The 13,717-nt window shown below is 41.9% G+C and overlaps 1 protein-coding gene across 1 annotated transcript in view; it reads left to right on the forward strand.

Annotated features, from left to right (window-relative positions):
• Positions 1–13,717, forward strand: part of alk (ALK receptor tyrosine kinase) — a 367,814-nt gene that overhangs the window by 126,556 nt on the left and 227,541 nt on the right. The window contains 1 exon segment of the mRNA XM_054614353.1: positions 9,162–9,272. Coding sequence (XP_054470328.1) covers positions 9,162–9,272 — 111 coding nt within the window.

A 13,717-nucleotide genomic window follows, 5' to 3' on the forward strand; every position in this document is an offset into this window, starting at 1 on the left:
CCCAGAGTGTGGTAATGCCTCAGTCAGGATGGAAACTACAGTAGTTCCACCTTTTTTATATGAGGATCACCTCTTGTGCTCAAGAGTGGGCTTTGAAAGTTGCTCTTTTGATGAATGATTCATACTGTGTGTGCATGAAATATCAAACTAGCCAGTTCATTATACACACTGTCTTAGAGGGGCCGCAAAACTGCTCAGTGCCTCAGTCATTGAGTATAAGGCCATTACAGATCTTGCTCAGCACATGCTTTGATGATGTAACGAAACAAACGCCACTACATCATGGTCGAACGCTTTGAAGTCGATGAAGACCACGATGAGCTCTGGGATCTGTTATATAGCGCCAACGCCAGGTTCCAGAAGTGGGCACGTTGTTGTTTTAACCCGTTACTTAACCCAAAACGTAACCGTATGGAGACCCAGCAAGGAGCTATAGGAGTGGAGGGGGAATGGATGCATGTTCTGGTTTCCAATGGTGTTCTTCCTTGAGTTGCTAATAGAGGACTACGTTACCCACAGGCTTGCAAAAAACAGCTGTGCATGGCTGGTGCTACTGTGAAGAATGTTGATCTGCTGGTTGCACCTCTTCAACGGTAGCAAAAATAGTCATCATCGGCATTAATTTGATGTTTCAGCATGATTTTACTTCAAAATCTTTATGAATAAAATGAGAACATGTACGTCAATTACTTGGTTACCCCGGGTTACCTTGAACTGAAAAGAATCAACAAACAGAGAAAAGTCTTGAAGATTTGCATTAAATGTTTTTTATAAAACTGAAAAACTATATTAAAACATCCATATACAAGCTCTGTGAAAACACTTTCCCACGCTTCTGAGGGCAGAGTCTGCACTGTTTTAATAAGTAAAGTTTAGCAAAGATGTATGTGTTTGGGAAGTAGTGAGCAAACGACTGGTTAAATAAGACTTGGATTAAACTGTGCCAGTTGTACAGTTTGTAAAGGGTTGTTTTGATATATTTTTTTCTGTTTTTAAACCCCATTACTTTAATTCATCATTTTTTCCGTTTTGGATCCAACAAAGTTTTCCTCAATAATTCAAGGTAACCCAGTATCCGCAATTGTTATTCAGATATTCAGAATTTTGTGGGCGAGGTATTCCTTTCAAAACAGTTTATTTTGAAAAAATGAACATTTAAGCAAACAATTGTTCAAGAAATCATACATTACAACAAGTGAGCAGAATAAACAAATGGCGCTCTCTAAGGTAAGGGTCTTTCATAGTCTGACACAATGGGGCCTCTCGCGTACAAGATTCATTTATGTGTTTATAAACATTCAGAATTAGATATTGCATCTATTTTTAGCAACGTACCCATGGCAGTATAAGCGACTATCACTGGATTATTCTGATACTGACAAAAAAACTGAGTAGTAGCTTCCAGACCTTAATTACCTCAATGAGTCCCAAATTAGAGGGACAAATCTGATTAAAAACTCACTTTGCATGCACCGGTCCCTCTCACCTCTGGAAGCCTCTGCTCTATAAAGCTTTGTTGAAGCAGCTGTATCCCATTGACATAGATAAGAGGTCTGGTTGAAACCATCATCACAATGCGATGGCTTGAAAAAAGAATCCCTAGCATGCTGCGTTCTCTCAGCGTGTAACAAGACATCTCGCTCCGGCGGTGGTGCTGGAGCTGATGGTGGAGGAGATCACAGTGGAAACATATGCATAAAACAGGAAGCATCTTGCATAAATAATTAAATTAGCCCTCCCATCATTAAGTCGGACACCCTGTGGCCACAAGCTATTTTACAGAGCATGGCAAATGAGACTGGAGAACTTTTTTTATTTTTTACCCCGCCAACTTTTTAGAAGTCCCCTCTGTTTCTGTGAATGAGTCATGTTTATGCGTTCTTTGGGAATAATAGGCTGCTGGCTATGTTAATAGGTGTTGCAGTGTGTCTGAGAGAACGACTGGTGCAGAAAAGCCTCAAAGAAAGAAAGTGAGGAGGGAAAAAAAAAAAAGGCATCAGTGTACAAATCATTTTCTTTAATGAGCATCAGAGAAGCCCAGTTGACATCTTCATTGTCACAGAGCGACCCTTTCTTCCCCTGGATAATGCTTCCAGACTGAAGCCGTGTGATCACTTTCTGTGATAAAGAAAAAGGCGCCTTGAGAGACAAAACAGTGCTTGATCTCAGTCTGAATCGCGGGCGCACGTGTCGGATAAACATGGGTTACTTAGGGGGAGCTGTGATGCCGTTTCAGGGGTCGGCGTTTTGGAGTAGCTGGTATTTCATCATACGCTGCCGTTCGCTGCTGCTCGTAGCAAGGTTTGCTGCATTAGGAGCTTGTTTACCAGAGCTGCCTGTTTAACATCCAGAGCGTACGGTTCATGTGAAACTGTTCACGACCTATATTCAGCTGGAGGAGGACATTTAAGGGAGGCATATCATGATTAAACTCCCTCTTCCAGTTCCTGTGCACATCATTTAGGTATCTGGAGCGTCTACCAACCCACTGAGACAACCTGAAATTTGACCTTTGCATTTAACCCATCCTCAGCAATAGGAGCAGTGAGCTGCTGTGAAGTGCTCGAGGAGCAACTTTGGGTTTAGTGTTTCACTCAAGGACACTTTGACATGGCAGGAGTAGCCAGGGATCAAAAACGCCAAAATTGTTCTTCAAGAACAACCTGCTTTGAGCCACAGCCGCCTCAAACTGAAGTGAGACAACTAAGTTAGTATTTGAGGGCTGCCTGGATCGGAAAATATTCAACAAGTCAGTCGGATTTGGCAGATCAGCTTATATCGGTAGGGGGTCTTAAAGAGACAGCGCTAAAACGGAGCGTTTCAGACAAAGGGTGAATAGAGGTATAGACAGATAGACAGTTTGTTAACAATATAATTTATTTAACGTTAAAGCAGTTAAATATATTCTAGTAGAAACCCAAAACACAAGTATGAACCTGAAAATTAGCATGATATGTCCCCTTTAATTTAACGTTACACTTATGTATGTTGCACTCTGGTCTCTCAAAGTTCGCATTCTATAAATGTCCCCCATTAATGCTTGTTTTGTCAGTCGTTTCTGCTTTCTGCAGGATGTAATCGACGCTGCAGTCTTGCTTTTAGAATTCAGTGACGGTTATAGAGAGAGGGCACGTTTGAGTTTGCTAAGAAAGGTAGTTCCTGCAAAGAAGGCTGGGATTTTTGGGCAGGTGTTCCCAAAGACACAGGCACTAAAACGGAGTGTTTCAGACAGAGGGTGAATACAGGTATATTCAGACCGACATTAGAGCATCTAAACATGTTCTTGTAGAAACCCGAAATACAATTGTTAACCTGAAAATTAGCATTATTTGTCCCCTTTAATTTAATATTACATAAAGTAATGTGTAATTTATGCTGCCGTCCTGCTTTTAAAATTCAGTGACGGCTATAGAACCCGGTAGAAGTGAGATTACTCTTCCTGCAGAGACTAGGTTGCACTATTAGAGGTCTGGTGTCAATGTTTACAGCTGAATCAAAACCCCTGCTTGTTTACAAGACAGGGTTTATGCAAAAAAAAACTCATGTACCAACATGTTATGACAAATGCAGAAATCCTCTTAGAAACCTCTCATCCCCCCTCTTAAAGCTTTCAACAAGCGCGGTGGGTGGCATATTAACATGAACACTTGAAATTCGTCTCCCTCTATTTAACCCTGTTTAACCTTGGATGCTTGTCGTTAGAATGAGACTTGGAAGAACTTGACGTCTTTATTAAAGCAGATGAGACGAGTATGAATTATTTACTGTCATTGCACTCGTGTTTTAAAGACTGTTTTAATTGGAGTAGTGGAGGTTACCGCCTTGGCTCTGTTGGTGCACGTCTCCAGTGAGAAGTGTGATAAAGTTGGTGTGAGTGTGTGTGTGTGTGTGTGTGTGTGTGTGTGTGTGTGTGTGTGTGTGTGTGTGTGTGTGTGTGTGTGTGTGTGTGTGTGTGTGTGTGTGTGTGTGTGTGTGTGTGTGTGTGAAACGCATGTTTTTTAGGGGGAGGGCGGGCGACGTGCGTGCATGGAATTCTGCGACGGTCTTAATGAAAGCCCGACTGCTTAGCAGACACGTGGGCTGCTCTGGTGGAAATCAATGCGGCCTTTTGTCGGGCGGAGCGAGAGCGGCCAATTCCATGGACCTCAGATGGCAGACTTTGACGAGCATTTAATGATGCGTCACTGCGCGGGACTGGTAATCAATTTATTTAGGCAGTAATGTATGTATCCCAAGATAAATCTTTAATTAAGGGGGGCAAAAAAGGAAAGAGGACGATTGCGATGCAGAGGGCCAAGGAGGGTGAAAATCCAGCAGTGTGGGCGGGGCGGGTGCAACCGCTTGATACTCCACCTGTGTTTCATTTCCAAACATCTTTTTTGTTAAGCTAGATCTTCTCACCGCGGCAAGGCTCATAAGCATATTAAAAACCTGCGTTTGACATGCAAACACACCAGAATCCGTAAGATTCCAGCGCCACCAGTTGTCTTTTCTTGGACCTAACGGATCCACTACCTGTATACTCAGCCTCCCACCCCTTTTCACGGGTAATCGGCTTCATTTCCGGATCATTGCACTAGCGTCCAACAGAGCCCACGAGCGCCACATACATCACGTAGAGTGTTGTCCCCTCTCCTACCTTCCCCAGGCCGCCCTCCTCCTCGTCTGTTGGCGCCTGATATTTTTTTGTATGGGTTTTGCAGGAACCATCCACTTCAATCTCACTCAAAACAAAACAAAAATACTGTGAGACATTTTGAGTGATTTTGAGAGTGGAAAAGAGACTGATAGAGAGAGAGATGTACGTTCGCGTGTAGCCATGTTTAAGTGACAGGTCGAGTCAAGCCCCATTGATGAATCCACTAAGCGTTTGAGGGATTTCGGAGTGTGGTTGGGACAGAATTAGACTGTTCACTGAGCTGAGTTGACTCTCCTCTGTGGTGGTGAATGGCACTTGGACCGCTGACTGTTTGTGTACAGGAGTGTCTGTGTTTGTCATGCACATACTTGCGTGGATGATGAAGCTGCCAGAAATGATGTTTTCCATGACTATGTTTTGAACAACTTTATTCCAGCGAGGGTTTTCTATTGGCAAACCAAAATGATGAATTAGTAAAGGCGACATATCCTGAAAAACAAACTTAAAAAAGCACGCAAACATGTTCTAGTAAAAGCCTGAAGTACATATATGAACCTGAAAAACGAGCATGAAGTGAACCCTTTAAAATAACAAGGCAAAAACATTCCTATGTAAAGTTGTTTTGACATGCTGTTTTTTAAGCTTAAATATAGGAAAACTTATTAAAGATGCACCTAACCTTATTTAATAAGCTTTCCTCAAAATGAGCTCAGATTCAATCATCTGCTAGACATATTTACCTCTCCATGTCTGATTTCTGAAATTGTCACCACACAGAAATGAGCTATGATTCAGTCTCAGTTCTAATTGTATACTGTGTGACATCCGCATATATGTCCTATTAGAGGAAATTACTTTATTATTATAGTTAAATGTATATTATTTGTAGAAAGTGGAATAGCATTTAAAGTTTTTTTTCTCTTTTATGAAAAAAGGTAGCAGAATAGTACTGATTTGTCAGATTTATCAGTATTTTGTATACATGTATTAGCCGTGTTGATTCTTTCCCCATGGCCTATAGATTTGACAACATCAAATGAGAGCTGAAGACATTAAGCAACATTTCCAAAAAACTAACTCTAACTAAATCCAATTAAAATGCCAATCTATTTTCCCCCATGTGTCCAAGTTGGTGTGGTAGTAAGCAAAGCTAGGTAACCTAGAAGTCCTCCTTTCCAGAAGCATCCTTTGGCTCTTTCTGGGACCTTTCTTAATCCCAAAGCATGTTCTGCCCTGATGTCTCCTCCCAGTTGCACATGTCCAAAAATAGCACCACCAAGAGAGATATCCTGCTCCACCTTAACTGGCTCCTTTTTTTAAATGCAAAGACAGTTCTACCAGTAGCTCACTTTTTAAATGTCTAATCTCCTCCAGGCTGTTTGCATTCACTATTGATACTTAAACCTACGAAAGTAATGTACTGTTATCCGTATACCCTCAGTAATCACGAGCCAGGACATCAAGGGCTGCCTCTAAGGAAGTCAGGTGACGTAGCATGAAGAGGTTGAGTCAAATGCACACAGGACAAGTGAGGGGTTATCTTTTGCGTAACTTTTACTTAACAAACGTGGTTATTTGAACATAAAACCAAAATACTTTCCTAAACTTAACCAAGTAGTTTTAGTGCCTTAAATGAACCAAGTAGTTCAAAGTACCTATTTCAACCCAAACCACAATGCTTTCCTTATCTTAACCAAGTAGTTGTGTTGCCTAAACTTAATCAAATGCACACAGGACTTTCAACCAGGAGACCGCTGTTAGAGTCCCGTGTGAAACCAAGTCAACTGTCATTTTATTGTACATTTGTTATGTAATGCCACTTACATAAATTAAACAACAAACATACTTACTGTACATAAAAAAGGAGTTATTCATTCCAAACCACAATCTTTTCTTACACCTAACCAAAAAGTTTTGTTGCCTAAACATTCCAGGGGCTAGAGCAGGCGCATTGATCGCTCTTGTTGGGTTGACATTCGTTGGAGAACTCACAAAAAATGAGTAAACTTTCCGTAAGATACCATAAGAACCACTGTCTGAAGATACGTTAATCCTGTGATGGTGAGCCAATCTGCCAGAGACTCATTTTCACAGCTCATATATCGACATTTTATGATATAATTCCATAAGAAAGGTTTGGAACTTAGATTGACTGGCAAATAAAGAGCTTCATGTGAAGCTCATTCCTGCCTCAGGCCTTCTTAACCTGTTGATGTTGTGGACATAATGCCAACATTCCCCACACAAGGCCTCTCCTGTGATGGAAACTCAGCCAGCCAGCTTGTCCAACCTTGGCTGTCAGTCAGTCTCAAAGCAATCCACCTCTCACAACGGCTAATCAGCTCCCCCAGAGGCTTTCCAGTTCCTCTAAAAGCTTTCAGCAGCCAACCAGCCAGTCAGCCCGAGCAGCAGCCTGCCAGCTCATGCAGTGTCTGACCGGCCGGCGGGCCAGTTCCCCCTGTAGCGACAGCTGTTGACCCCAAACCAGGCTCTTTGTACGGGTCAAAGTCGGCTCCCTTTGTCCTGCTATCAATGGGTAAATGAAAGGTCTCGACAGCATGTGGTGATGTCCACCTTTTGGGAGGGCAAAACTTTTAATCAGGCCCAGGACTGTGTTGCCTGATTACAAGGACAAATTACTCTGTCCTTCCAAGAAGTGCAGACAAATTAAAACATTCAAAGACATTATTAACTTATCATCTCCAGATATATCTGCAGAGAAGTGACAATTTCCATGTCACATTATCCACTCCCGTTGACTGGGGAACAAAAATGACTTCAGAGCTAAACGCACTGATATTGAGCTTGACCCTTCTATCTTGTGAACACATCGCTTTGCTCTTAGCCTATCCATCAAGGCTTAAAAAGACACTATCTATAAACGCAGAGATGTCATTTCACGTCCCAGTTTATTAAAAGAACACCGCCATCCTTTTGTAAGGATTAAAGGATTTTATTTCAAACAAGGCAAACATACGTTCTTCTTCCCACCTGGAAGGATCTCAGTTAGCTGCTGCTGTAAAACAACTACCGTGTGAGCATTTTAAGCATTATTACTGCAGAACTGGCATGTATCTGTTATTCAGTCAACATCTTATCATGCATATCTTCTTCGGCCAGAACTGAAAAGGTGCTCTGTCCAAAAAGGCAGTGTTTAAATTTGACCGCTCTTTAAGGCTGATTTAAAGGATTTATGCTGGCGTCTCCTTCCTGGGCAGTGGTGGATTGGTCTGTGACTGTGCGCTAATTACCCATGGACTAAGGACAAAGTGAGAACGATAGCCTTTGTGTGTGTGTGTGTATGTTTGTGTGTGTGCTTGTGATGGCAGCACTGGGAGATGAGGCTACAGAAGTAAAAGAGAAAGTCGTTGCGTCTCCTTTCCAGTAATGGACTTCTGTTCGATCTTGTGGTAATTAGTCAGAGTTTAGAAGGTGAAGAGGAGTCAAACAAAATCAGCCAAACTTGTCCTCAGGTAATTATGCAGAGCCTATCGATATCCGATAACCAATTCATATGGGCCTGGGGACTTTTCGTTTTAAACCATGACTCAAGTTCATTGTGCCACTGCTAGAGTTCTCTAGCTATTAATCTGCTGCACCAATATTGTGCATGTTTCATTGACTCCAAATTTCATTTGAAGTGGATAATGTGTTTCTCTTAAATTTGCAGCAAGGGGTGAAACTAGGAGATCACATCACTTTTACAGATGATATTAAGGCGTGTGGAGCAATGAGTGAGTGGGACTACCACGTAAATGTGACCTCAGTCAACCCGTCTTCACTCCCAACCTTCAAATACCGGGGCTAGGCCAGTGGCCCTCGGTTTCATACCGACTCACCAAGTATCACTTTAATGTTTTTATGTGAACCCAACCATGTCATTGTTTTGGACGCTCAGAGCAACTGACATAGTATGAAGCGTAAAAAGGTCCACATAGGGAAGAGGTTTGGGTGGATGGTTGGATCAGATTTTCATCCAGGAGTCCGCTGTTCTTTTCCTGTGTGAAACCAAGACGACATACTTATTTTAAATTTGTTTTACTTACTACTTACTGATGCCACGTACAAAAGTATGAATTGTACTTATTTTACCAAACAAACATACTTTTTATAACCCAAACGGAAACCTAACCTGGTACTTTTGTTGTCTGAACTCATCCAAGTAAACCCCAAAACTACGTAGACCTTCATTAGAAATGTTTTCTGCAAAGAAAACTGTATGTATTTGGTAAGCAGAAACAGTAAGTTTTCTGTGAACACAGTTTATTGTGAAGAAATACTGTATGCATGTAACAAATGGAAACTGACACCCCTTCCCTGAGATGTCCAAAACAGATGGAGTTGGGAGAGAGAATGCATAGCCTCAGCATGGATGCCAAAATCTATGGCAACCAGTCAGCCCATATAAACACAGCATGGAGTAATCATTATGTCCTTGAATGATTAATAACTGTTTTCAGGATCTCTTATTTCTTTGCGAAACGTTCTCTGAAAGTGAGATGTGTTTTTTCTGTTTTCGCAGGTGAACCGTTGGCTGGAAGAGCTGCTGCTGGCATTCCTAGAGGGTACTGGAGCTTCTCCTGGGTGGCCGAGGACGACCTGAGCTTTCCCGGTGACTACGTGCCCACGTCAGGTGAGTCGGTACATTGTCAGCTCTCCTCAGGCAGATGGACAGGCTAAAGCGCCTCTGTCCTCCAAAGATCCTTTGCCCCCAATTTGCCGTGACACCTGGCATCAGCTCTCTATCAGTACACATAAACATCTCTGTCCGGCCTGCCCTCTACCATCCGCACTGACACCATCAGAAAACTGGGCTTCTGTTGATCAGCCTCTCTGTGACCAATTCAAGGACCCAGAAAAATGCAACTTCTAGTGACCATGACAAAAACATCTGGAACCTGCCAGTGCTTATGGAATAACTCATAATTCATTTCTGTGGGGAACCAGGCTGCTTACAATGATGAAATTATATAAATACATCAGATAAAATACAAGTTTAAGCATAAAAATACAACATTAATCTTTCCCCTTTCCTTTCAAGTGTACACATGTACTGCATATGCACAAATCTACCAACATTTACCTACTGTTTTAAATAAAATGAAAAATCTGTCATCAAATCACCCAGTATGTAATGCTGGAGGAGAAACCTAGTTGAAATGAAATAAAGCATTCCAGTTTGATTCATTCAGATGTGCTTTTATTAAAAATAATAATTAAAAAGCAATTTCAAATTGTGGAAAAGTTTCACCAAACTATTCGACAGTAATTCCAAATAATGAAAGTATCCTCTTCATATAATCCAGGCATTAAGAACCAATTTCTCAAGTGTTAACCTTTTGAAGTTGGAGAATCATTCAGTCCTCTGAAGCATGTAAGAACCACAAGAACATATAGAGCATATTTAATCAACTTTTAAAAGTCGAACATGAAGTGAGAGAAAGGAAGAGCTAAAACATAAATCTTCTATAACTAAGGTGTAGACTGCAGTGGCTTCCCTACAAAGGATATCATCTCAAATTCAATGTAAAATTGCAACTTTTATGGTTTATTGCCTTTTTAATATAGATCCTAATTCATAGAATCCTTGACAGCATTGAAGAATTGTTCCTCTGATGTGCATCACTGTTAACAGAATACTAAGTCTGAAAGCCACATTTATGCTTGGAACAAATGTACTCATGTAGATGAAGCGATTGTATTGGCTTTTCTCTCATAGTTCACTAATCGGAATTGACTGTCAGCCGCTGGGGTAGCAATATGTCAAAGATACAATCACAAGCACTTTACTGCAGCTAATACAATAAATATATTGTAAAGCCTTTTGCTCAGCTTGTAAAAATATACACATAGTAATGTTTTATTAAGAAATGGAGCTGCAAGTTCCTGCATTACAAATGTACATTGAGCTCAGCATTTTGTTCACCAGATGGTTTTAACTTTAAAATATGGGATCCTGCTAATTCTGAAGTTTTTTAATGCATTCACAATGATCATTTTCTCTGGAACCAGCTTTATTCAGCCATATTTTGCTAGCGGGATTCAAGCATATCAAACAGCAGCATCATCATCATACATGCAAACGCAAGGGCATAGTGGACCAGTAAGACCAGATGATAAAGCAAACCTGTTGAGGAAGGCTTAAAGAAAGCTGGAGGACTGAGAAGGACTGTTGTCTTGAGTCAGAAACATTTTTTAAGCCACGTCGACAAAACTAGCTAGCAGTGCCAGCGTCTTTCAGAATTTAAATACAATTTTCAAGTTTGACCAGACCATGAAGATCTATGTCCTGATCTTCACTTTAACATTCATGTAATGCGTAGAGGGCGTGCCATCCTTGTTTAGCCCCGTAGATCCGAACCCTGAAGTGTTTACCCCCTTAATGCTGTTCGTGTTGTGCAATTGGCGTGAACACCAGACTCTAGAACTCAGGTTTGGACCAAAAAAACACTGTCTTGTCAGCCTCGGGGTGGTCCCTAGCCGCCATAAAGCAAACTCTTGAATGGTTTATTTCTGGTGTGAACATCATTCAAAACAATCGCAGGAATCGTACCGTTTATATATTATTTCATTGGTTCAAAAAAACATTTTCTTTTCCTGTTTTGGTGACTAGCGAACTAGAAACCTATTTACACAGTTACTGCCATTGAATTTGATGGATTTATTGTTTATGTTCCACAAATTGGAGAATAATTAGCAAGTTAGCGAACGCCAATGGCCCCTCTGCATTATTCCCTGCTGGTAAGAGTCTAGTTTGGCTGTTGGAGAGCTTTCTGCTGTTTTTTAGTCTCTGAGCTTTGGGGATTGACAGATGGACCGTTTAGACCAAGCTCTACCTCCGGCCACCAGCCCACTGTTCAGCTCATTTCCTGTCAGGATTGTAGCATGAAAGCATTTTAAAATTGGAAAGCTAGCTAGCTAGCTTGCCAGCCGGTCGCTCTAGGAGCCAGTTGCGATCAATAAGAGGACAACATTGTTGACAATGTCTGGAATGTTTGATTTTTGCCTCTCAGAGCGCAAACCTTGCTTTGTATCGAATCAGAAACCAGACCTTCAGGTGTGAATCCGCCCTTAGAAGACCATTTCCTACTATATGCAGCTTTTTTGTAGAGTAAGTCGAGAGTACAATCCAGCAATGGCTAGAGCTGTCTGTCAAAACTGACATTGGAAGAAAATAGTGGTAAGAGAGCGGTAAGAAGAAGTGATCAAACGACCGGAGCCCAAAAATCCCACAACCGCTGGGTATGAGCATCAGAGCAAGTGAGCTGGAGGCCCATGTGTGAATCCGTGTCACATCAGGCTCTCAAAGCCCATTCCCATCAGTCGCTGGTGACAGCTGTGGCATGAATTTTTTTTGCTCCTTTCCAACCTCTTGGAGGGTGGGAGGTCTTCCTGTAAATGATGATTCAATGTCCCGCGAACTGCCACCCAAACTGTTTATGAAACACATCCTCGACTGTGGAACCCTGGGACCTTTCTCCATCTGCCTGTGGCTGTGACAGCCTGAAGAGGACCTCACTGTAATTGGTGTCAGAAAGAAAACGGATCAACTCGCCTTTTCTGAATCGATCATCCATCAAGCACACAGCCGACGACATTTTCTATGATTTCACATGATGATAGCTCTGACCTCTCATCTTTTGCATGTTAGCTAACCAGAAAAGGAGTTTTTTTTTTATTTATTTATTTATGTATTTTATTTCTGTATGGTAATTAGTGGACCAAACGTGATGTGGCTGGAGCAGGAAGGATCACATCTGGGCAATAAAAGCCAGATGACTCCAAATGAATGATGGCACAGTTAAGAGAAACAAATTAAACCGCAATTACCACAAATGTTGTGCTGTTTGCCAAATTGTTGATTGAACAAACAAGTACAAATATAACATGTTGTACTTGCTAAATATATTATATTGTGTATTACATTGTATTCATACTGATTGCATATTTGGGCATGTCTGTGCCTTGTATTTCTAGACTTGTGGGGATCAAGTTGCTTTTATAGAATAGGTGTTGTTGCTTTCTGTTACATATATATACGACAGCTTTTGAGGACACTGAGAAAAAAGCTTTGGACTCAACAACATGGCACAGTGAACATGGCTTTAGGCTACAGTGATAGATCTCAGCTGTCCCTACAGCATCTGCTGTCCGCTGGCATTTATTACCTAGCACAAAAGCCAATACAGACCAACTGGACACTCGCCACCTGCTGCCCCCATACCCTTCTGCCTCTCTGCTTCCATTAGTAGCCTTTAGCTGCTGGGGCTAGCTGGCTAGGCGACATCTGTATTTGCAATTGCTATCGTGTGTCAGTAAAGTCAGAGCCCTCTGACCTGCCTCCCTTCTCCAGTGTGCATCTCCCCTTGGGGGATGACAGCAGGGTAGCCTGTTGCCATATTCTGTGTAGCAAAACCCTTCCATACGCCACCCTTCCCACTCCAGACATGTTCTCCTCATCGAGATGGATCGTCCCGGTTCAGCTGTGGGTGCCAGCTGTAACCGAGGCACTCAGATGGATGCTAGCCACTTGAGGAGTTGCCGTGGATGACAATAGAACATCTGCCTCACTCAGCTGGTAGTGCTGTTCTTGTGCAATGAGACACAGCAGTGGAATAAAACACATTTGCAAAGGCGGTGTGGGGGGGGGTATAAAAAAGAGAGCCTGGTGCAGGTGCTCAAATATGGCATCCCTTAAGCAGCCCTCCCAACCTGTACTCAGCCTGGTCCCACAGGGTGTCGAGTACCGATGCGTGGACTTAGGCATATGCATTATTCATACCAAGTCACCCTTTGAAGTCTGTATGAGATGGACAAGGCTTTCCGATAACTCTAATGTAAAAACCATTTGCTTCTTTATAAGACACTGAAGCAACTTATGTAGTATTTAGAGTGAGAAAGTCTGCTAGAGGAGGTAGGAAGGGGCAAACAAACTCGGGACTTTCACCCAGAGGACCGGCGCTCATGTCAACAAGAAGTTTGCCTTATGTGACGCTACGCCTCTGTGTCATATGACGTTATATCCGTAGCTTTCGTTGAATTATAAGAATACTTATTCTAAGGCCAACCAAGATGTTT

Source organism: Anoplopoma fimbria, chromosome 15 (genome assembly GCF_027596085.1).
Source record: "Anoplopoma fimbria isolate UVic2021 breed Golden Eagle Sablefish chromosome 15, Afim_UVic_2022, whole genome shotgun sequence".
Classification (NCBI taxonomy): domain Eukaryota; kingdom Metazoa; phylum Chordata; class Actinopteri; order Perciformes; family Anoplopomatidae; genus Anoplopoma; species Anoplopoma fimbria.